The sequence below is a fragment of the Ochlerotatus camptorhynchus genome, unplaced genomic scaffold, assembly GCF_037179485.1.
Source record: "Ochlerotatus camptorhynchus isolate MF236.1 unplaced genomic scaffold, CSIRO-AGI_Acam_v1.1 ptg000193l, whole genome shotgun sequence".
Taxonomy (NCBI): Eukaryota; Metazoa; Arthropoda; class Insecta; order Diptera; family Culicidae; genus Ochlerotatus; species Ochlerotatus camptorhynchus.
In genome coordinates this window covers 2192647-2218175 of record NW_027040683.1, presented here as the reverse complement: position 1 = coordinate 2218175, position 25529 = coordinate 2192647, and the positions used below count along the sequence as shown (strand labels likewise).

The 25529-nt window shown below is 42.3% G+C and overlaps 1 protein-coding gene across 2 annotated transcripts in view; it reads right to left on the bottom strand.

The window, feature by feature from the left end:
- LOC135702508 (uncharacterized) overlaps positions 1–25328 on the bottom strand; it is a 71588-nt gene extending 46260 nt beyond the window's left edge. For both annotated transcript variants that reach the window (XM_065223578.1, XM_065223580.1), the window contains exon 1: positions 25090–25328. In XM_065223578.1, coding sequence (XP_065079650.1) covers positions 25090–25138 — 49 coding nt within the window. In that variant the 5' untranslated portion in view covers positions 25139–25328. The remainder of the gene's footprint in view (positions 1–25089) is intronic.
- Positions 25329–25529: the final 201 nt, after the last annotated feature.

Here is a 25529-nt window from a genome sequence, read left to right as displayed (position 1 = left end):
GAGGTACCAGACATGATTTGTAGTGTCAAGTACTTTATTTTGTAATCTGTGAAAGGGAAATCACAAATCGAGTGTCAACAAAATACATGGCATGTTGAGAGATTGAGGTCGTGAGTACAAATTTTCTCTCTCAAATTTGAATTGTTTGGCTCTCTGGGAACTAGTAGTGAAGCAGGTAAAACTGTATGGGGAAAAATCATTTTTAATTAATTGTCGACAAAGTCCCTGATTAATTTCTTTAGGTTGTCACCTGAATATGCACCGAAAGCGAATTTTTCCCATTTCTCTCAATTTCTATGTAGGGATTTCTATCACTTCCCACCAAAGGACCATCTCTGTGGAAAATGGTCGCACAAAATGATTAATTGTCAAATATTTTGATAGAAATATTGGTAGCGAAGGAACTGGAAATCATTTTGAAGTCTGACAAATACCCTTCGAAATGGATATTTTTGGAAATTCTGTCAAATACCCTTCAATATGGGTATCTCCGGCATCTGGGTGGCGTATTAAGACCGGAAATCAATGTCTGACGCCATTTTGAAATCCAAGATGACGGCTTCCAGTTATAGAAAAACTGGGAAATAATGCCAAATATTCTTCAATATGGGTATTTTTGAAATCAGGATGACGTATATATACTGAAAATCAATGCCTGACGTAATTTTGAAATCCAAGATGGCAGCTTCCGGTTATAGAAAAAACTTGGAAATACTGTCAAATACCCTTCAATATGGGTATTTCCGGGACCGGGGTGATGTATAGAGACCAGAAATCAATGTCTGATGCCATTTTGAAATCCAAGATGGCGGCTTTCGGATATAGAAAAACTGGTAAATAATGCCAAATATCCTTCATCAATTAACAATACATCCACAAGTAGAGAACTTTAAGTCAATATGACACTCCAATTCCGAAAATACCCATGTCAAAGGGTGTTGGACAGCATTTCCTTATATTTTCGATCCCTACGTCGTTCCGATTCCAAAAATACAACTTTCTATATTTCCGGTCTCTACGTCAGGGCTGAAAAAAATCACTTAAATTCATCAAAGTTCACTATGGATGAAACATTCATTTCATAGTGAATGTTGGTGATTTTTTCAACCCTGCTTTACGTCGTTCCGATTCTAAAAATACCCATACTGAAGGGTATTTGACAGTATTTCCCAGTTTTTCTGCAACCAGAAGCAGCCATCCTGTATTTCAGGATTACTTCGGAAATCCATTTCCAGTCTCTATACGTCATTCCGATTCCGAAAAAAAACCCATATTGAAGGGCATTTGACAGCATTTTCTAGTTTTTCTACAACCAGAAGCTGCCATATTGGATTTCAAGATGGCGTTTGACATTGATTTCCGGTCTCTAGATATCACCCCAATTTCGCAAATATCCATATTGAAGGGTATTTGACTGTATTTCCCAGTGTTTTCTTTAACAGGAAGTCGCCATCTTGGATTTCAAAATGGCGCCAGACATTGATTTCCGGTATATATACGTCATCCTGATTCCAAAAATACTAATATTGAAGGATATTTGACATAACCTCCAGTTTTTCTATAAGCGGAAGCCACCATCTTGGATTTCAAAATGGCGTCAGAAATTGACTTCTGGTCTCTAGACATCACCCTGACTACAGAAATACCCATATTAAAGGATATTTGGCATTATTTCCCAGTTTTTCTATAGTAAGAATCCGCCATCTTGGATTTCAAAATTGTGTCAGACATTGATTTCCGGTACATATACGTCATCATGATTCCAAAAATACCCTATTGAAGGATATTTGACATTATTTCCCAGTTTTCTGCAACCGGAAGGCGCCATATTGGATATCAAGATGGCGTCTGACGTTGATTTTCGGTCTCAAGACGTCACCCTGATTCCGGAAATACCCATATTGAAAGATATTTGACATTGTTTCAATTTTTTTCTATAACCGGAAGCCGCCATCACGGATTTCAAGATGACGTTGGTCGACGATTTCCGATCTCCACGTCACCCCGATTCTGGAAATACCCACATTGCGTAATACATCATTTGAATTCACAGTTTTTCTGTATTCAAAAACCGCTATTTCGACTTGACACTGCATAATTTCATTCATGAAATACAAATTCTGTTTAGTTATCTGCCATCACTGGCAATTCTCAATAATCCCAAATAACAATTTTGGTTTTATGAGGGTTCAGACTCAGACTTGTAGAATGCTATAAAACCTCTATAAAACTTGCAATGTTACGTGGGATGCGCACCACGCACATAAATATCTAAGAGGAAGAGGTGACAATTGGCTTCTTACTCTTTAATTTCTATCTCTATCTCTATCTTTATCTATGTCTATCTCTATCTTACGCACATCAAATTAGCCAATCACGAGCTGGTTCACGTTTGACAGAAAAGTGGTTCATTTTTGCCCCCGTATTGTCACCTCTTCTCTTATGTCGTTTTCGTTTTTGCGGTGTAGCACTGGTGTAGTGAAAGCAGGAATAAACGCGAGTCTTTGACAGCTCAACATCATTCGCTTGTAAACAAAGGTGCATCCTATATCTACACCCTAAAATATTTCGGAGTACGGCAGTGTAGCACCGGTGTAGCTACACCGCAAAAACGAAAACGACTTTAGATAAATATACAACAGTACCGGATCGGTTCTTGAATTCAAAACATCATCCTTGTGAACACGAACACCGGTACACTGAACGAAAACATCCGCAATACTTCGACTGATTATTGTATTGCTCGAGCCCTTTAACAATATGCTGTCGAATTTCGGATGATTTCCTTATGGTTGAATTCGTCATCCACTGATGAGCATCCATATGACTGTCCTCCAAATAAAGGATGATATTTATTTGAAAATTGGCTGTAAAATATACAGGGCTCAGAGGACAACAAATAAAGGATAGGATGACTTGTAAATGCTTTAGATTAGATTATTAATTAGATTGTTTACATTTCTATATTAAATAGCCATGAACAGCCATTCATCGTGGATACAAAAATTCCTTGTTGGTTGGTAGAGCAAACTTCCTCCACCACGAAAAAGACAATTTATTTAAATGATCTTTATTTCTTGTGATTGTGTGGTTTACATGTATGAATTTGTTAAGTGACACAGATGCGTCTTTTCAACTTTAGTACATTTGATATTTTAATTATTATTTACAGTTCCTAGTCCTATCAGGCCTATTTTAAAGTATGACCACCTTGGTGGGATTGGTTTGATTTGAATTGGAAAAAGGAGACTACTTATAACTACTATTTACAACTACAACTAACCTACAACTACTATGTACACCTAACCTACTATATACAAATTGCTTATCAAAGCATGTTCTGATAAATTACATTTTTTGCAAATTTAGTCTTAATTTCGTTAATTTTGGAATCTATTTTGGCAATGCCTGCCTCTTCATGTAAATTTGTTATTCTAGTGTCGAAAGGACGATCTAGAACCATCCTCAGCACTCTATTCTGAGCGACCTGGATTTTGTTCCTGTGAGTCTGTGCACATGATTCCCACACCTGAGCTGCGTAGAGGATCGCAGGTGCTATGATTTGTTTGTAGACGGCCAGTTTGTTCACCCTTGAGAGGCGGGATCTGCGGCAAATCAGCGGAAACAGACACCTAACCAAGGCAGAACACTTGACTACTGTTTTCTCTACATGCGAACGGAAGAGGAGCTTTTCATCGAACAACATCCCGAGATAGGTTACTTCGGCGGACCACTCAACCCTTGTGCCATCCATGATTACAGTACAAGAGGGAGCCGGTTTTAGTTTGGGTGATTGCCGATGGAGGAACATGATTGTTTGTGTTTTGGAGGCATTGATTTTGATTTTCCACGTGGTGGCATAATCAGCAAAGGCGTTAAGGCATCGTTGAAGTTTGTTCGTTATTTCGCGAGGCATCCTTCCTTTGACGGCTATTGCGGTATCATCTGCGAACAGGAAAAACACGCAACCGTCTCCAAGGGGAGGAATGTCGGAAGTGTAAATGCTGTAAAGCAAGGGGCCCAGCAGACTGCCTTGCGGGACTCCTGCTGGGATGGAAAACGTGTCTGAAAGACAACCATTCAACGATACCTTAAACGACCTTTGCTGGAGGTAGCTACGGGTGATTTTAACCAGATGTAATGGAAAGTTGAAGTTACAAAGCTTGTATACAAGCCCATTGTGCCAGACATTATCAAACGCTTTCTCAACGTCTAACAAGGCCATGGCTGTGGACTTGGATACAGCCTTGTTACTTCGGATGTTATTCATCACCCGTACTAGCTGATGATTTGTGGAGTGCCCCTTCCTGAACCCAAACTGTTCCGGAAGGAGAATGTTATTTTCCTCGACAAACTTGAGCAAACGATTGAGAATGAGTTTCTCGAACAATTTGCTCAGCGCTGAAAGGAGGCTGATTGGTCTGTAGCTTGAAGCTAGCGTTGGGTCCTTCCCGGGTTTGCGGATAGGTATGATTTTCGCTGTCTTCCAGATACTTGGAAAGTAGTGCAGTTCCAAGCATCTGTTGAAGACAGCAGCCAGCAGAGAGTGAACCTTCATGCTGAGATTTTTCAACACTAGGTTGAATATTCCGTCAAACCCGGGGGCCTTCATGTTTTTGGTGCATTTCAGCGCTGAGCAAATCTGTTCCACTGTGATTTTATCCTCCGGAGGGATGGCACAAGGGGAGGAATCAAGGTTGAGTACGCATTGCTCAACCTGAACTTCGAGCGGACTTTGGATGTTGGAGCCAAGCATGTGCGATTTGGCAATATGCTCACCAATCGCATTTGCTTTCTCCTGAGGGGTAATTATGAGCCGATCGTCATCATTTTCATCTTTTAGTGGCGGAATGGGTTTAGGGTGCGTCTTTAAGACCTTGGCAACTTTCCAGAATGGTCTGGAGCGGTCGTCCAGATTCTGGACAAGCCGCCCGAAACTTTTGTTCCGGAGTGAGACCATTCTGGAAGCAATCTCCTTGTTCAGATCGGCCATTTCACGTTTCCTCGCTTGATCTCCAGTCCTCTGAAACTGGCGTCTACGAACATTTCTCAGGCGAATTAAGAGTTGGGTGTGGGAATCAATAGCAATAAACTTACCCCTCACAGGAACTCGTCGGACGCACGTCTCGTCAGCCACGGTTATGGCTTGGTGGAGTCCCTCCAACGCTCGGTCGATGTCCTCCACGGTGTCAAGCGGCGGGTTGTCGATGATGTGCCTGTCTACCACGCGTCCAAACTGGGCCCAGTTTACGTGATGGTAGTCCTTGCGCAGGCTTGAAGCAGGAGCCACGTTGCAGCCCAGCTCAGACACCACCGGTTGGTGGTCGGAGCTGAGTTCGTTCAAGGCTACCGGCTTGGACAAGCCGATATTTGTCAGGAACAGGTCTAGCGTCGATGGGTTGCCCGCCGGTGAGATGAATGTTGGTTCATCCGAAAACCAAACGGAGTACAGCCCATGCTGTGAGTGGTCGAACAGGAGACGACCGTTCTGGTTCTGCTGGTAGTTCCGCCAGGCCTCATGGCGAGCATTCAGATCTCCTCCAACTACGAAGCGGGAACCGGTACGGGTGATGGTGGACAGGTCCTTCTTAAATTTAGCCGCTAGTCCACTGCTGGCGGCACACTGTCGAGGGCAGTAGACGGCGATGAACTGGACGTATCCAGTCGACGACTCCACCTCCACACCAAGGGCCTCGATGATAGAGGTGCGGATATGGGACAGAGTGTGGTATTTTATTCCTTTCTTGACGACGACCGCAACACCACCCCCCCTGGAGCTGGTGCGATCAAGCCGGATAATGTTGTGGTCAGGCAACCAGAAGCTGTCGCCGGACTTTAGATGGGTCTCGGTTAGAAGGCCCACGTCGATGCTGTGCTTGCGGAGGAAGTCGGCAAGCTCAATCCTTTTTGCTCTTACGGAGCAAGCATTCCAGGTGACGATAGTTAGCGGTTTAGACGCCATACTGGATGATGAACTTACCGAGCACTTGGATCTGTTCGGGCTTATTGCGGCACTTACGAAGAGCACCGGACATGTTGACGAAAATTTCCATCAGTTCATCCGCTGAGAACAGATCGGGGTTGTTGTTTTGCGTTGTTGGTTGTCTCCAGAATCCAGGGGGGGATGGAGAGCTTTGGCCAGCAGAATCACCGGAAGCTTCTTGAGGGGGGGTGGGTTGCACCCGCGAATTCGCTTGCCTTTGCTGGGGAGCACGAAGAGGCGGAAAATCCTCCGTCCTGAATGCTGGGGTTTTGTCCTTCTTGCGTCCTGGTTGATTGTTGCTTGTCGCCTGCTTTCGGATGCGTTTGAAGTCCTCGCGTTTGGAGCACTGTCTGTCGGAACCTTGATGTGCACCACCACAGTTGGCGCATTTTAACGCCACGGCTCCATCCGCAGGGCAGTTGGAAGTGGCGTGTTCTTGAGCGCAGTTGCTGCAGCGTGGCTTGATGTTGCAGTTGCGGGTACCGTGACCAAAATTGAGGCACCGCTGGCACTGCGTTACGTCACGATGGCCGCCACGGTATGGCTCCCATCGTACGATGATGGAGTAGATCGATCGGATGGCTTGCAGCGCATTGAGAGTCACCGTCCCTTTCTGGAAGTGCACCAGGAAGAGGCAATCCGGGTACGTCTTCACGTTTTCGTCTCTCCTTGTCATTCGGAATACAGCGATTGGGGCTAGCTTGTACCGGTTGATTTCAGCTTCGACCATCTTGGGGTCGAAATTTGGTAGACCCCTGATGACTACCTTGAAGGGCTTCTCACCGGGGATGTCGTGCGTGAAGAATTCCGCCTTGGAATCCTTCAGATATTTCACGGCCACTTCGTACTCCGCTTTTGTTCGCAGCATCACCTTGGTGCCGATCCTGCCGAGCTTAAATTCAGCGGCAACGCCCAGCGATGAGAGATCGCCAATCAGCGTGTTGAGCGGTACTTGCTTCACCACCAGTGGAGGAAGCTTGATTTTCACCGCACTCGGGCCGGCAGAATTCTCGGTTTCGACGGCGTCGCCGAAATCACCGATGTCGCTGGCGTTCGTCGCGGTAACATCGTCGCGTCCGCTCGTACCATCAGAGTGTCCTTGATTCTTCTTCCTCTTTTTCGTCCGCTTCACCGGGACTGGGTTGGTATTTCCAACATCGGTGGGCAGAGTAGCGTACCTATTTGAGGTAGGTACCGAGCTACCCTCACCACTGTTCTTCTTCTCCTCTTGGTCACGAAGTCTGCTCCGAGAGCGCTGTCTTCCCATCACGCTATGCGACCGACACTACTGACGACGCGACGTGCAGTATATCTGCGAACGTTTGTAACAAACTATAGGTTAATCGAACAACTCGACAGAGCGAGCAAAGACCGAACTGTACTGCTTGACGTTCAAGCAGCTAATGCGAAAAAGACAATTAACAGTTTCCACGCTTTACCAATGCTCGTACCACCTCTGATAGCGATGGCTATGCTTCCACCTCGTTTGTCTGCTCAGAGCAACAAATGACATTCGATAGAATTATTTACATCATCGTTTTGAATGATTTGTGTTAAGGGGCTGAGCCAATACCAAATTAATTTCAATTTAAGATGACTACCATTCTGCAGAGAGCATTACGCATTCCAACTGAAGGCCCTATCCCTTTTCATAACGATGTTCATCCTGTTTTTTTTTTTTTATAATGCGTTTATTTTTCCAGGCTCATTTGCTGTAGCTTTGCGGAGCCTGATGTTTATCCTGTATTCGAGAGGAAAATCATCTGATTTCAAAACAACCGTCATCCGGTTGCAGCTATCATTCGAAAAGGCGGTTTCATTCGAACAGAGGGCGGTGGTTTGGTACAGTGTACTGGAAAATCAGAACCGCACCGTGTTCAGTAAACTGGTGAACACGGTGCGGCGTTGCTTGCAACTACACTCAAAAAATTCCACACGTTTGATCGAAGTGCATAAACACTTGATTTTATAAATGGACAATTACATTTACTTTAAATGTATTTAACCTTGGTTTAATGTGTTATACACGTTAATTTCTGGTGTTTCAAACTTTGAAATGTTGAAAATCTTTCACTATCTATTCAAGTGTATTGCACATTGAATCACACCACTGTTCATTGTTTTGCATTTCAATACGATGTGAATTGCTTGCTCAGAAAGATAAACATCGAAAATAAGAGTTGTGACTTTATCCTATCAACCAAGGTTACTTCCACTCACTCGCCATAAAAAAATGTTTTCCGGAATTATGAAATCATGATATAGTACAATGCTAATTAGTACTTGTAGGCAGGCATGGAAAATCATTTGCATTCATTTCGTACATTCATTTACATTCATTTGCCTCTAACTTTTTTCATCAACAGCATTCCGCAAAATGATGGAAATAGCTTTTGTAGCTTTTGTTATTAGCTACAACTTTTGTTAACAAGTTAAGTCCGTATCTCTGATGCATGACGAACCAGAGCGAACAGAAGCCACTACTGTTTTTCAGTGAATGTATTTTCCATTAACTGAAAAACAGTAACAAGTTCTGCCCGATCTAGTTCGTGATGCATAAGAGATACAGATTTGAGCTATGACTAAAAGTTGTAGCTAATAACAAAACCTACAAAAGCTACATACATCATTTTGCGGAATGCTGTTGATGAAAAAAGTTAGAGGCAAATGAATGTAAATTAATGTATGAAATGAACGTAAATGATTTTCCATGCCTGCTTGTAAGTTACAAGAAGAGGTCACAAAGTATATGTTTGACACATAAAATCTGTCAGTATTGCTTTCAGTGCGTCACAATCAGTCATTTTACGACTCGTGAGCGCTCACTCTGAGTGAACGCTCACGAATCATAAGATCGCTGATTGTGACGCTCTCAAAGCGAAATTGACAGGTTTTATAAGTCAAACACATACTTTACACCCTTTTCTTGTTACTTATAAGTACAACATAGCATTATACCGTCTAATGATTGCATAGCTCCGAAATTATTTTTTTTACAGCAGGTGAGTGGAAGCAACCCTGCTATCAACCCGCCTCATATATGAGAACAGCCGTGGCACAGTGAGATTGAACGAAGACTCCTGCAGCAGCACACTTCAACAGTCCATGATCGACCAAATCAGACCCATTAAAATAATATGTGAAAGCTGTGGCCTCTGGAAGTTTTGTTTATATATTTGTCGATTAATTGTTAGAGTCGGTAAAGTAGAAGTCGATAAAGTAGAATATTGTAGGATATTGAACTATGATGTGCAAAGCTATTGATATCACCATATGAGGCACATAGAATCCAAGTGTGTCACAATTCAAATCCATAGTGTTCAGGCATGGTTGATAGCATAAGATTCACACATGAAATGGATGTGTTTCACAATAAGTGCAAAATTAAGTGTGAGACACATGAGCACCAAACACTCGGTACAACAGATCAGCACATTGGTTATGATTTAGAAATCCGTACCGGTAACGTACCGGTGTTTTGCCCATCACTGGTGAAGGATCCAGCGATACTTATTTAGTTTGATTTCGTGCCCTGAGATTTCAGTTTTAGTTTTTTTTTTCGGAAAAATTTCTACGACCTCGGCTGGAATTGAAGAAGAAAGCAGCCACGCTTACCCCTACACTACCGGCGCCATCCAAGCATCTTATCAAATCCACAGAAAACCAATTTAACATTCGAAATGCCAATCATGACAATGACATGGAGGGAAGTTGAGTCACCTTCCGTCCTCCGAGTTGCTTCCGGTTTGTCAACTAGATTTAATTAAATTCCATCGGTCGCTGATCGCACGCAATTCAATATATATGAAGGAACACGTACTCGTTTTTAAAGAACCATTCAAGCTCAAAGCCTGTCACCTTTTCTAACTCCTGTCAGCTGTCCGGTCTGCATGAGGTTACGCTTTATTTCCGAGACACGAGACATTCGTATCCGGCTCTGAACGGTACCTATACTTGCACTTCATCAGAAATCACCTCCATACCATCCTCCGACGATGGAAGGCCATCAATTAATACGACTACCGCTTTCATGGAAAAAAAAAGCAAAAGCTGTTGCTGAACATTATTCATTAAATTATGGAAACTTTGCGCCTTTTCTATTCCTCACACCGTTCTCTTCTATCACACCGACGCTGCAGTTGGGATCGTCGGGGGGTGTTGACCGGCCATTCACCACCACTTTCCGATTTTGCTATTCTTTTATCGAATCCCCACTGCCCATGAATGCAATGAAGAGGGTGGTGTGTGGGGGGGGGGTTTGTCTTGAAGCTCTTCTAGCAACAAACGGTTTCTGTTGAATTCTATTAACGCCACGTTCGTCTTTCCCACCGTTTCGTATTGCTTGCGGTAGTTGGTAGAACAATAATATAATTAAAATCCAAAAGGATGTGCCATTAATTCGCAACAGGAGAACTTCCTGCAATTGGTAGTGTTCTTGATATGATTATATCATATGAATCATAACTTTCAGAAGTGAGAAATGTGGGTTTAACAAAAATCAATTATCAATCATTGTTGATCTCAAATTCATTACGCTTGATTTAAAATATTTTTCCACATCGGCCATCATCGAGTTCAATTCCTCGAATCCATTATTCATTATCGTAATTAATGTTACTCTGACTTTACGATCCATCAGCTGCACAATCCCATTAATTTCCAGAGTACTTAAATCATCGTAATTCCATTTGGGAGCGAAAGACATAATTTGACACTTTTGGTTGCGGAAACAATCGTCCTGTAGTACCTGTAAATGGGAAACCCGTTCCATACGCAACGGAACGCATTAACAGCAGCCGCGATAAATACAACTCACCCGGATGACCCCATTCGGTGTCAACCGGGCGATTCTCCAGGGCTTCGCTGCTTATCATCTGCAAACAACAGCTACGGGCAGGTGTCGACCACTGAAACCGTTACCTTACCGTTCAGTGCGACATCGTGCAGCCAGCAATCCCTCACCCCCCCCCCCCCTCTCCCGCAATGACCTACTGTCTGCCAGCACTGCACTGAATAAGACACAAACAGGTTACTAACCAGCTGAATCGCCCGAAACCTTTCTCGCGCAATTTCGCTTGATAATGGTGGTAACAGAATGTATCGGTTGGAGGAGGAGAAGGAGGAGAACTAACGGTGGGACATGTTGTTTAAAATTCTGAAAACATTGCCACCAGAAACGGTACAACCCAGCACTCGGAACGGAGCGGGAGTGGTTCGTGGTCTTGGCTGCCATAAAGCCATACCTAATTGTATTCTTCGGATCAGGCAGGTCACACCGTGGGCCAAGGTTCAGGCAGCTGAATCAACAGCGAAGCGATGGCCTGCAAAACTGTGTGTGTGTGCTCATTTGGTGAAACGCGGTTGCAAGAGGAGCCGTTCTTCGCTTTGGAGGCATAGGAGAGGATGGAAACATTAAATTGAAACAACAAACAGATCCCTGAGGGAGGGGGTATGCTCATTGCTTTTGAAATAACGTTTCGTGAGACCGGGTGGTGGAGGAAGAGTCTCAAAGTTGTCAGAGATGAAGCAGTTGTAAATACTTAATCGACTTGCTCTCTGTTGAAGGGTTTGCATTTTCATACCGCCTCAGGTTTACAGAATAGATGGCTCGAGTAGACCTGTGCGCCACCACCCACCGCCACTCACTCCGAGTGAATGCTCACGAATCATAAAATCACTGATTGTGACGCTCTGAAAGCGGGTATTATGTGTCAAACACATACTTTTGATCTTCTTCTTGTATCTGATTCCATAATTTAGAAAAACAATGTTTACAGTGAAGTGAGAGGAAGTACATACACTGAAAACGAATCTTACTCGGAGGGTAAGGAGAAATTTCTAAAAGCCTAGGCTACTCATTAAATTGTTGGACTTTTGAAGCTCTTCAAAACAATATCCGACCAACCTGAAGTCTTGGAAAAATATCCAAAGGACTTTATGGAGATTATTGATCAACTGAAGGTCTTTGGACTAATTCCTGGTCGACCTTATATCTTGAGAGAATATCTGAGAAACATGAATTGAGATCTTCAGAATAACACCTGATCAACCTGAAAACTTCAAGAAAATATTCAAAGAATTTTGTGGAGATTTTTGGTCAACTGATGGTCTTGGTAATAATTCCTGATATACATGAATGAATGGATCTATAAAAAATAAATACGAGAGACGTGACTTGATCTGTTGGACAGTTGAAGTCTTGAAAAAATATCCAAATACTTTACGGAGATCTTTGATCAACTGAATGTCTTTGGAATAGTTCCTGATCAACCTGATTTCTATGAAAAAAAAATCTGAGAGTCTTGACTTGACTTGTTGGACTATTGATGATCTTCGGAAAATTTTCTGACCAACCTGTAGTCTTGGAAGGATTTTATGAAATTTTTTATCGACTGAAGGTCTTCGGAATAATTCATGTTCAACCTGACAATTTGGGAGAATATCTGATGGACATGATTTCAGGATCATTGAACTTCGAACTTCCGACAATTTCACAGAATTTTCACCAGGTTCACTGACTTTCCAAATGGTTGATGGAACTTCCGACAGGTTCACAGATCTTCCAATAAGCTTTTGTTTTCCTCTGTTCGGGACATAACACCACTGCGACCAGTAATTTGATCAAATGTACGGGATATATAATAGGGGATCTATTGTAGGAGGTATACTAGTGTCGTATTACTCCATCACTATTGAGAAATGATGAAGTATTCGGTTTTGATACTGTTGACATTCTTGCCTTCTTCGCAAGGAATTACCGGCCAAGGTCAGCAAAATCATAAAGTTTGATACGTCACATAACATGTTTTGGTTCTTGTCGAGAATTGGCCACTTCCCCGGGGGCACCGGAACATGTTCGGAAGGGCTAGTGTTACTGTGGACTCTCAATAAGGCCATTACCAAAATTTGTCAAATCATGTAGTTCGATATGTCGCATGAAGGGGTTTTGGTTCTTGTTGAGAATTGGCCACTTCCCCTGGGCACCGGGGATGCATGCCATAAAAAATAAATTATCATAAATATTGATGGATATTAAACGTCTCTCAGATATCGATTACAACCAATAAACACTCAATCTGACTTGTCTTCGAATAATTCAATTTCCCACTAATCGATACCGTCGAATGCCCGAGCAACGATGGCGACGCCGAGGAAAGATCCCTCAATTACTTTACTGCATAATTTAAACAAGAAACACCCAAATCAACCGATTTGCAACCTTACCGACCTCCATCAACACCAAACGTGAGAAATATTAAGCAAAATTATGTTGGGGGGGTTGAGACTAGTAAAAGGAAGTGTAGGTAGATAAGCCCCACAACACGCTTAATCGCTTTCGCATCTCTCACCTGGGTCAAAATCCTTCTCAACGCGGTTTTCGATCACGGTAGGTAATTACTTGCGTTGTCATCGTTAGAAGCCCCACCTTGCTTATTTTGTATTAAAAATCTCCGGCAGTTTAATTACATTTTCCTATAAACAGCCAACTCCAGGGAAAATGTCTATCAACGTCTCATTTCTATTTAAAATTGAAAATCTCGCGACACAAATGAATTCAATAATCCTGCTCTGTCAGCATTATCGTCGCTCTGCTTCCCCCCCCCCCCCATTATCTGTGTGTGATCGTCAACGAGGACAGTAAATTCCATTTCCGCTCGCTTGAGGAGATTGTTACTCAACCACTTGGGTGCCGTCTTTTGTCTTTGACGGTGTAGTAAGTTACACGGTACGAAAAAAAAACCGTTCAAAACAAGACTTGTGTACCGGAAAATGACAACTGCGTCGTGGGAACGGGAAAACAACCAAACAGACAGCCGAGAACAATTTTTCCATCCAATAGAATTTCTCGCTTCGCTGGATGCCTTCAAATGGAAGGATGGAAATTTAATTTTCGCTTTGCTATCATCATATCGCTGTACGGGTGTTTAAATAATGGGCATCTCACACCTGACAGTGCATTTTTATTTCACTCCCGAGCATTGTTCTTGCCGTTTTCATGCTGCTTCTGCTTCGGCAGCGGAGATGATGTATCGGAAATTAAATTTATTCTTAGCTACGATTCTTTTCTCGTTCAGTTTCCACGGGCGGAGAAAGTGGCAAACGGGAGTTGTTGAACGACAGCTCTTCTGGCTTATGCACGTATGCTAACATAAACGAACGGAGAGGAAATTCTGCACCGGTTGTCATAATTTGATCCAATTAAAAACATTTCAATTTGCTCTTCTGTCTATGCAGTTGAAGATAACAGATAAAAGGCACCGTGTGTGCCTATTAGAACCTGCTTCCATTTGTGACACAAAAAGCATAAACACAATCCAAAGTTTAAGGCATCTTCATGTGTCACACTTATTGTGAAACACATCCATTCCATGTGTGAATCTTATGCTGTGAAACATACCTCAACATGCCTGGTTCGAATTGTGACACTTGGATGTGGAACGGTGCAATTCGACACCTCTTCACTGTACCTTGCGCCAGTTAACATCCGCACCTGCCGATGCGTACCTTTCGTACGCAGAGACCTTGTTTTACGCCAGCTCCTGTCAGATCGCAGCATAAATACAACCAGTGATGCCACATATACAGATTTATCTGTAATCATACAGATTTTCGTCAAAATTTTGATACAGATATCTGTATATACAGATTACAGATTTTTCAAAAATATACAGATTTTTCAGATTTTTCTAATAAGGGGAAAATATGTTATACTATTTTTTTTTATATTTTTTAGTTCCGAATTATAATCTTTTCTTTCATTTGAACAGCTTGAATTCAATCTGAGCATCAAACACAAATCGTCTTTTTCACTAATTAAATTATCATTATTTTAGCTTCGAATGGACTTGGAATCTTTTGCATGGATCTGATGTTCAGATGCTTTGATTCCTCGTTGGAAAAAAAGGTAGTTTCCCTTTCTATTTGTCGAAGAGTCAACTGGGTATATTGATATTTGATTAACAAAATTTCAGAAATAAAGAATATTGCAAGGGGCAATCAAATCTGCACACTGTGCCGAAACACAGCATGATCCATTGTTCGGCACACTAAGGCACACTTTGACAAGGAAGACACAAACAATATAATAGAAAACGGCACCACTGTTGAGTGTTGACATTTTGTCAATCGTTTCTAAGGTTTACTACTCGGGTCAATACTTTGTTTACTAACAAACGAAACTAGTGAGAGAATGTCATACATAAAACTGGTGATACAAGTATTCAATCAAGAAGTTGTAAACGACAAACGGATACCCACTGGTGTTGGGGATCATTCGAAAAAATCTGCAAGAATTGTCTGAATCGTGAATCTCTTCAAACCTAGCAAAACTAAGTCCGTCTCTTCCGAATCATAGCAAAAATCACAGCGGATCGTGTTTTCAACTGATTTGCTGATTTATTGATTTGTTTATTTAATAATTCAACTGACAATTAATGCCTTAATGAATAAAACTTAATCTAAACAGTTATGGTCAACGAAACGAAAACGGTCAAGTAACCGGTGACGAAACACATTTGCTGATACGATAAAGTCAAATTCACAATAAAAGTAGTTGAATTGTCGGCTGATTGCACGAATTGGCTCATTCTGCGTATAATTTCTGCCTCGTGGCTCCAAAAACAGAAATTCGCGTTGACGAAGAGGTCTCTCAGGAGCATACATATTTAGCTGGGCCAGCAACGTTGGACAGTCGATGTCACCCGTGAGAAGCTTTCCAGCAAACATAGCTTGAGCGACCGTCCGTCGCACCACTAGCGGTTCGATGCCCAGAAGACGGCAACGCTCCTCGTACGGTGGCAGGTTCGATGAGTCACGCCAGGTCAAGAAACGAAGAGCATACCTCACAAACTTTCGTTGAACAGATTCGATTCTAGCGATCCAAGGGGCTTGGAAAGGGCACCATACAACTGCACTTGATTCTAATATAGACCGCACAAGTGAGCAGTAAAGTGATCTGAGGCATAACGGGTCCCGGAACTCATCGGCAATTTTGAAAATAAAACCCAGTCGGCGATTGGCTCGGGAAATGATGTCGTTATATTTAATGGATTTTGAAGGTGAGCCCGCAGTCCAGAGTAACACCGAGATCCTTTATTTGTTCTACACGGGCAATGCAACGTCCAAAGAGCACATAGTCAAACATAATTGGTTCGTTTTTACGGTGATAGGAGATGACGTTGCATTTTTCGATGCTCAGGCCCATCAAATTTCTCGAGTACCAGTCAGCGAAAATACATAGCATACGCTGGAGATCCCAACAGTCCGAGAGGCTTTTGATAATTTTGTAGATTTTGGCGTCATCTGCGTAGAAAAGACGACATCCAGCTGGTAACAACAGAGCGATGTCGTTTAAAAAGATCGAAAACAGCAGAGGTCCCAGGTTGCTGCCTTGCGGGACTCCCGAGTTGTTTGAGAAAACATTTGAATCCGTCGCGCCAATCTTGACTCGTACAGAGCGATTCACTAAGCACGATCTGAACCATTTCACAGCCGTAGACGAGACACCTAGTATCTCCAACTTAGCAAGCAGGATTTCATGATCCACCCTGTCAAAAGCGGCTTTTAAGTCCATGTATGCAGCATCAACTTGCCATCCAGCATCCAAGCTTCGCAGACAGTCAGAGGTAAACTGCACCAGGTTCGTGGAAACCGATCGCTTGGGGTAAAAACCATGTTGGTCCGTATCGATATAATTTTTACAGCACATAAACAGAGCATCATTTACAATAATCTCGAAAAGTTTAGAGCAGGCGCACATGGAGGAAATCCCACGATAATTAGCGACATTCCGTTTGTCTCCTTTTTTGTGAATTGGAAACAGATAGGAAGGCTTCCTTTGCTGTGCCGAGAAATTAAAAAGTCGCGCAAGTGGAAGGCAGAGGTTGACTGCACATCGTTTTAAAACTGACGAGGGAATTCCGTCAGGACCAGCGGCGAATGAGTTCTTCATTTTGCGTGTTGCGGCTATCACCATGTCTTCAGTGATGTGAGGTATGTCAAAACTAAAAACATCACGTGGCATCCCGGAGGTTGCGACCAACACCTGTGTCGGTGAAGCGGAAAAATCGTGGAAGACTTGTTTGAATTGACGAGCAAACAAGCTGCATTTTTCACTTTCGCTGCAGGCCGTATCAACTCCGAGGAACATGGAACAAGGCAGCCCGGATTCTTTCCGTTTTGAATTTACAAACGACCAAAAACCTTTCGGGTTCGACCGAAGGTTCGCTTCCGTGCGTCTCACGTGCCGATTATAGTGGAAGTGGTTGTAGTTTCGATAGCGACGACTTGCGAAATTAAACTGTTGCTTGTAGAACGGTGAGCGAGAGCTGCAGTACCTTCGGAGTGCGGCGGAGCGCTGACGTTTTAGTTTCCGTAGGCGTGGGTTCGACCATGGAGGCTTCTGCGGGGGACGTCTTGCTGGGACAGTGCGGAAAATAACTTCTTCCAGCGCAGAGCTGAAACAATCCACAGCATCATTGACACTAGCGGCCGTTTCGATACAGTGCCAATCAATTTCCGCAAGCGCATTATTCAATGCAGTGTAATCGGCCCGGCGAAAGTCCAGAAAGCAGCACTCGGAAAACGGTATATATTCAATTGGAGTGGATAAACTTAGTGACACGACGAGAGCGGGATGGTCGGCATCTAGATCGATCAGTGGCTCGACCGGTAGAGAAATAGAAGTGTCTGGTAATGCTGAGTCATTTGCCAGAACAAGATCTAACAAACGTCCATTACGGTTGGGAAAAATGTGCTGTTAAATCCGTCCAGAAGTTCACAGCAAGCAACCGGCATATGTGATAGCAGAGGATCAATGAATGGTGTGCCACTGTCAGAGAAACGCCACTGTAAACCAGCTTGGTTGTAGTCGCCAAATAGGAGAGCGGGCGAATTGGGGCACAATTGAGACGAAATCGAGCCCAACGAATTAACGTGCTCATGGATGATCGTGCAGTCGTTTTTTCGGTCGGTTGGTAGGTAGACTGCGCCTACACTGAGCTTGGTTCTTGGCAGATCCACAACAATCCAGATTTGCTCTAGCAGACTTGAAATGGGCGAGGTACTTACATAGTTGGTCAGTTTCGTTGTGACGGCGATCAGAACCCCACCACCACGCAATTTATGGCTGTTTAGGGGAGAGCGGTCGGTTCTTAAGACGGAATAATGCGATCCAAACAGCTGCGGTGAGTAAATCCGGTCATCCAGCCACGTTTCTGTCAGAACAATCGAATCGTACTCAGCCTCCGAGACAGCCAGGAAAAACGGGTCGATTTTAGTCCGCAGCCCACGCACATTTTGGTAGTAAATCCGGTGACCACTCAAGATGCCACTACGCGAACTGGAAGTTGAAGGGAAATCAGGTACCGAAAGTTCGAAATCGCAATTATACTCGCATGGAGTTGCAGGTCGGAAGCCCCCGATACCACCACCGACCGCAGGACCGGGACGATGACGATGGCGGATGTCAGCAGCAAGCGCGACTGGGTCGGGGGGCTCGGGAGCTTCCTTAGTGCCTGTTTTAGGGTGTCCCGGATCCGATGAAGTTGTGGCGATGGTGTCAACAGCTGGAGAAACGTAGCACGCTAGTTTTTTGCCTAATCAATAAACTCGCGAAACTGTAATCCGGCAGGCCAGGAATCCGGATCGAGTGCAGCATCTTTCAAACAAGGATCCAAACCGATCTTGAATGACACAAATGTCATACTGGATACGACTTTTCCTCTGGGAACCAAACGCACCACATCGACAGGTTCAGTTAAGCTCAAGCAGCGTGACACAATACTCTGCACGTCGTTATCGGTGATGAGCGGGTTCAGGCGAGAAAGATATATCCAGAATTTCTCCGGAGGTGCACTAGGAGCAATAGAGGGAACGGAAAGACCACTCAAGTCAATTGTTTTCGTTCCATTTACGGTTGGCACGTCAATATCAGGTTTGGGCCAAACTGGTGTAGCACTCAGTGACGGGTTGCGTTGTGGCTTAGCAGAGAAATTGTCGACTTTTTTACTTAGCTCATCTAGAACAGCTTTTATCGGGGCCTCACTTCAGTCGAGTTCATCTATGTATACCATGGCCGGTCCAGAACGTCTTTTCGATGCGGCAGTCAAGACGGTTGAAACGGGTTTCCTCGACGATTCGTTTTCGATTGAGGATGAAATCATTGTGAAAAATGCCCGATGGTTGCCTTCGATGATAAATTCGAACGGCCACACCAACAATTTTATCAATATCAAGCAAATGGATCCCAACAAACTATACAACAGGGATGGCAGAACACCTAAACTATGATGTTATTCGTATGAAAATAAGAGTACCATGCATCCTACGAAGATCGGATTTAATTGTGGAACGATGAGCATCAGGCATCTATAGTTTGATGAATCTTCATATTCACTATTGGCAAAGTTCACCAAAACGCACAAGGACGAACTTTTCCCATGATGAACTTAGTGAAATATCGTGAAAATTTTTCCAATGCTGCTCACTTTCTAGCCCACATGCTGTCCCACTGGAGGCTTTATTCCAGAACACACTTCTTATTTTTGAACATATCATTTGAAACTGTCGTGTGTATCCAATCTCGAAGCGTACAACGAAGGATCAGAGCAATATCTTCTGCGAGAGTTGTGATACATCAACAATGTTGTTATACCTAATGAACAATAAAGAAGAAAAAAAGCTTATCCTAGGGGTGGCCAGATTTGGCTCTCGATCTTGCCGAGTATCTTCGGGAGGGAAATTTTCACATTTTCTCCTGCGTTTTTCCTCGGATATTCTTGTCAGTCATTAGTCTTAATTGGTGTGGTCGAAGTCAAAAAAGAGTAAGAAAAGTACAAATTTTGCAGCAAAAATACACTACCACTCAAATAAAATTTCATCCACTATTTATCATATAACTACCACATTATTATACATCGTTGGAAAGGTAATTTAATAAGCTTTCCGAAAATAAAATCCATTTGGAAATTTGATGGAGACAAAAAAAATTAAAAATTTAAATAGAAAAAAAAAATTGAAAATTAATGAAAATTTAACTTTATTGATCACAAACTTTCGAGTCTCGTACATTCCCAGGCTAATTCTCAGCTTTGAATGAAGTTTTGAGTGTACTCTAACAAGTACTGAAGAGTTTGCCTGCCCCAACCTGCCTCATTGGAAATATAAGCGATTTGAAAATTTTCGGTTATTATGGGAGATTTCAAATTGTACAAGAGCCGGCTTGGAAACAAACTTTTTCAACAATTATTTTGCAACTTTTGGAGTTATATTCGGTTGGTATAGTCGAAATATATTGTTAAAGAACATTTTCTAATATTTCATGACCAACTTTTAAAAAGGGCTTAAGCTTTTGTACAAATAGAAGTCATCATTATCATAAAGTTCACTGTTGGATGAACGTAAAACTACATTCGTTTATGCTTTATTCTAAAGTAAGTACCTGGGCTATGACGATTATAGAAGCATATGCGTAAGTATGTACCTACGCATATGCGCGGATGAGTTTAATTTATACCTGAGTCTGTACTTAACCTGCTGTAGTGTCAATTTGAAGCCATAGTGTATTTTGTGTAGCTTTTATTTAAACTACTACAGTGTAAAGGGTGTCCACGATGAAATTGCCACACACAAAATTGATTCGCAAAATTCGAGTTTTCATCCGATTGCCATCAAATTTTCAGGGATTGAGAAATAACTATTAAACTTCATTTTACCATTTTACTCGTATTTTATTTACAGTCCATACGCAAATGCCCGCACCTTGGCCTTAACCCCGGCCATAAGATTCTGCACAACCTGTGAATCAACCGTTTTTTGCATGTAAACCCATACTTTCTTCAGTTCCTCGACTGTCTTCACTACCTTAGGTCGTTTAAGAAGGTGCTGCTTCATAATCGCCCAGTACTTCTCGATGGGGCGGAGCTCCGGAGTGTTGGGAGGGTTGAACATTTTCGGCACGAAATTGATCTTATTGTCCGCATACCACTTCAGCACGTCCTTGGAGTAGTGGCATGAGGCCAAATCCGGCCAGAAGATTGTTGGGACGTTGTGGGCCTTCAGGAGAGGAAGCAGCCGCTTCTGGAGGCACTCTTTTATGTACACCTGTCCGTTCATCGTGTCCTGGGTCACGAAAGGTGCACTCCGCTTCCCGCACGTGCAGATGGCTTGCCAAACCAGGAATTTCTTCGCAAATTTGGACATCTTCTGAGTGCGGACATGCTCCGGAACGCTGAACTTATCCTTGGCCGTGAAAAACAGGTTGCCGGGGATCTGTTTGAAGTCGGCCTTCACATATGTTTCGTCGTCCATGATGCAGCATTCAACTTTCGTCAGCATGTTGAGGTACAACTTCCTGGCACGGGTTTTGGCGGACTTGTTCTGCTTCTCGTCGCGATTAGGGGCCTTTTGTACCTTGAACGTTCGAAGCCCAGCCTTAGTTTTGGCCTTCTGGACAAAACTTCGGCTTAGGTGCAGCTTCTTAGCCACATCCCTAACGGAGGCGTTCGGATTTCGGTTGAAGGCCCCAACTACGCGGTTGTGATTTTTGGTGTTGTACGGAATACTTTTTCCTTCACTTCTGGGCTTCCGATCGGTGGTCAACCGTTCCTCGAACCGCTTAATCACTCGCGACACCGTGGAATTCGCGATTCCCAACGTTTTAGCGATGGAACGATGCGAGAGATCCTTGTTCTCGTGATGAATTCGCAAGATTTTATCACGCACGAGCTGTTCTTTCGACTCCATTTCCGCGAGTTTTGATCACAGGACTTTAAAACTTGCAGGATGTAAATAATGCACTATGAACTAAATCCACAAAAATTTTCATTAAATTCTACCCAACGGTTAAAAAGTTAGAGCAATTTCATAGCGTGGCAATTTCATCGTGGACACCCTTTAATTCAAATTTACGGTTGAGACCAAGTGTGAGCATGGATAATAGAACCATTATTAATCTATTAGACGCAAAATTAAGCCATAGTGACAATGTTCACAGAGCCATTGAATTCATTTGTGAAAATTATAACATCTCGGTGGAAAAACGTAAACGTCTCGATGAAAAGATCCATAAAATCGCTACTAAATACATCAACAAATGGCATGAAGCTAATCGCACGAAAGAGCGATTTGAGTCGTATTTTCGGAATTGGCTTGACGGAGAATTTGGCATCGAGGAATTCATCGAACAGGAGCAATGTGTTGCCTCAACCTCGTCCTCGGGAACAAAACGTGGACGACCTTCAAAACCTTTCTTAAATTTGAGTGAAAGAGGAAAACGTCGCGTCATTGATAAAGAAGCAGTTGATCCAAAATTCGATACCATCGAGAAAGCTTTGTTATATGCAAGACGGACCGCTTATAATCGAAAGGATTTTAATTTAGTTAAAGTTATTGGGCATATTTAAAAAAAAACCAAAAAAGCTCTAAAACCATGCTGGCTCAACTAACTGATCAACGAGGAATGATGTCACCAGAAGAGGCTTTTAGTGTACTTATCGAGGCTGGATTGAGTAGATTTCAATACGAAGTAATACATAGTGAATCACCTTCAAGATTTCCACCTTACTATGTGATCGGAGCAGTGAAAAAAATATGCGCCCCTCCTAGTGAATTGATCGAAGAAAGTGCATTGAAAATAAGAGTGAAACTCCAGGCGCTGATGGAAAATTACAGTGAAACGAATCGTCCAAATAATTGATGCAGAGCTCAACGAGTATATGGATAGCAACGATCTAGTTTCTACGGAACTGGTTCATCTATGTAGCTGGGGTATGGACGGATCAACTGGATATTCGCAATATCATCAAGTGCAACCAGAAGGATATCAGGACGATTCAGATGTATTTTCGTCCACTTTAACACCAATTCAGTTGTTCATGTACAATGATCGAAAGGAAATTATGTGGTTTAATCCCATGCCTCAAAGTATTCGATTTTGTAGGCCATTCATCCTTGAATTCATTAAAGATAGTAAAGAAGTTATTCTGGCTACAAAACAGGATGTAGAAAAAGAAATGAGTGAACTAACGCCAGTGAAAATTGAACTCTCAAACGACAAGTTTATACTTGTTGATTTTGATTTTGTCCTCAGTATGATAGACGGAAAAGTCTTAACTTATATCACTGGAAATTCGTCGATGCAGAATTGTCCAATATGTGGGGCAACACCAAATGTAATGAATGATGCAGAGAAATTCGAGGAAGGATTTATATCAAACGAAGAAGCCTTGCATTACGGCATATCTCCACTTGATGCTTGGATAAGATTTTTCGAATGCCTTCTGCATATTGCATACAGAATGGATTTAAAAAAATGGAAGGTAACGAAACTGTTCAAAGAACTATATGAACAAAGAAAAAAACATGTGACGACACAGCTTTACGAAAAATTTGGAGTAAGAGTAGATCAACCACGATCGGGTGGAGCAGGTACCAGTACTACAGGAAACGTTTGTCGAAGAGCATTTGGAAATCCCAAGCTTTTAAGCTCCGTGCTGAACATTGATAAAGAGTTAATTTTCAGATTCCGGAATATATTAATTGCTATTAACTGCCAAGAGCCAATAAACCCGGAAAAATTTGATGCATATTGCAAGGAAACATATAGGCTCTATCTTAAATTGTATGATTGGTACAAAATTCCTGCAACCGTGCATAAAGTTCTCGCTCATGCCGGAGAAATAATCATACATTCACCAGCACCACTTGGTTCATTAGCGGAAAAGGCAGCAGAAAGTCAACATAAACAATTGAAAAAATATCGAACCCATAATGCAAGAAAACGATCAAGAGTAGAAAATTTACATGATGTCTTTATTCGTGCCATTAATGAATCGGACCCACTGATCAGTTCCATTTGAATGGCAAAAAGACGACAGAAAAAAGTACCCCTGGATTATCCCGACATCGTGAAAAGTTTCATGATATTTGAAAATTCTGTAAGTGATTCAGTAGTCGATACTAATAACTTCAATGCCTTGGAGGAACTTATGAAAGCAGTCGATGAAATTGAAGAAGAATTTGTTAATGATGATATTGTAACAGAGGAATGAAAAGAAATTTGTTGAAACATATTTGATTTTGATTATTGTATCATGGCTTTTTGTATTTTTTTACAGAAGATTTGTTGAAAAAAATAAACATATTTCCAAAAAAAAAGGTTTTTTTTTATTTTTTACGGTGTTCCCCCCAATAAAACCATGGTAGGTTGTCTTTGTTCAATAGATTTTATTCTCTGAAAACAAGCTTGAAACTGTAACCGTTATAAAATCGTTAAAATTAAATTTTAATTAATCAAAAGTTAGGCCCTTTTCAAAAGTTGGTAGTGAAAATGTTGAAAAGTGATAACGCACACCTTATATTGATGAAACAAAGCAAGAATAATAGCAGAAATTGTGAAAAAATTATAGAAATATTTTTGACCGCCTGGTTGTATGAAAATGCCCCATAGTGGATATGCAACAGTATGGCAAATGTTACCACATGACTTCTCATTTTCTGCATAACAGAGGTTCGTCGCTTTACCAATTGATCGATGACGTCCACACTGGTCTAAAAATGTGTCTGCAACGATAATTCCTACATTTTCCTAGCAAATCCCATTAAACCTAGCTTACAAGGTAATTACAAAACCGGCAATTCTCAACCAGAATTCGTTTATTTTCTCACGTCTCCTACGAAATATCCAGCCAAGCTATTCCAAAGGATAATTCCCCATGCTCAACCACAATCCACACGAGGAACAGCTTCATCTCACTGTGGTGCGATAATATTTTCAGCAAACATCACCCCGGCTAACGATACCATCTAATATGTACCTTCAAACGTAAAGGAGCCTCGAGCAAAACAAAAAAAAAACACCACCTCAAAGTTCCATCCCTCGAGCGTGCAACCACAAGCGTCATCATCGTGGGTGTCGTCAGTCGACGAAAAGAACACCTTCCCCACACACTTGTCTTGTTGCCTCACCACCTGGCACCTTCCCCGAAAGACGAAAACAGTTCAAATATTAGCTTAGGATCCGATGATTCCCTTGAAACCATATGCATCAGAAGATACTACCTATAAACAGCTCGTTCAAACATTACAAGAAAGAAGCACACACGTACCTGCAACGCACGCCAGCACAAACGAGACACATAAAATTATCGACTTCATCTCACTGCTTTCCGTCCGGACGCCTCTTTTGGTCGCTGTTGGTCGCAAGTGACTTGAATTTCTCCTCAGATGGAAACTTGACGGTTCTGCTTCGCGATTCTCTTCCCGCTGACACTGAATACACACTTTTATTCCTCGGTCAGGATCGAATTCCCAAAGCTATCACACTTCGAAACTTTTCCTTTTCTAACCAAAAAAAAAAAATAACACAAAATTCAAAAAAATATGCCAAATGATTTGAAAAAAGTTCAACCGAACAGCCCCCCTTGGGGGACGCTTCAGGAACTTTTCCTTAAATCACTGAATTCCACGTTCGCGCAAATTCACCAATTTCACACAGTTTCTGCTCAAACTTCTCAAATTCAACACACAATCTCTTTTGTACAGGCAA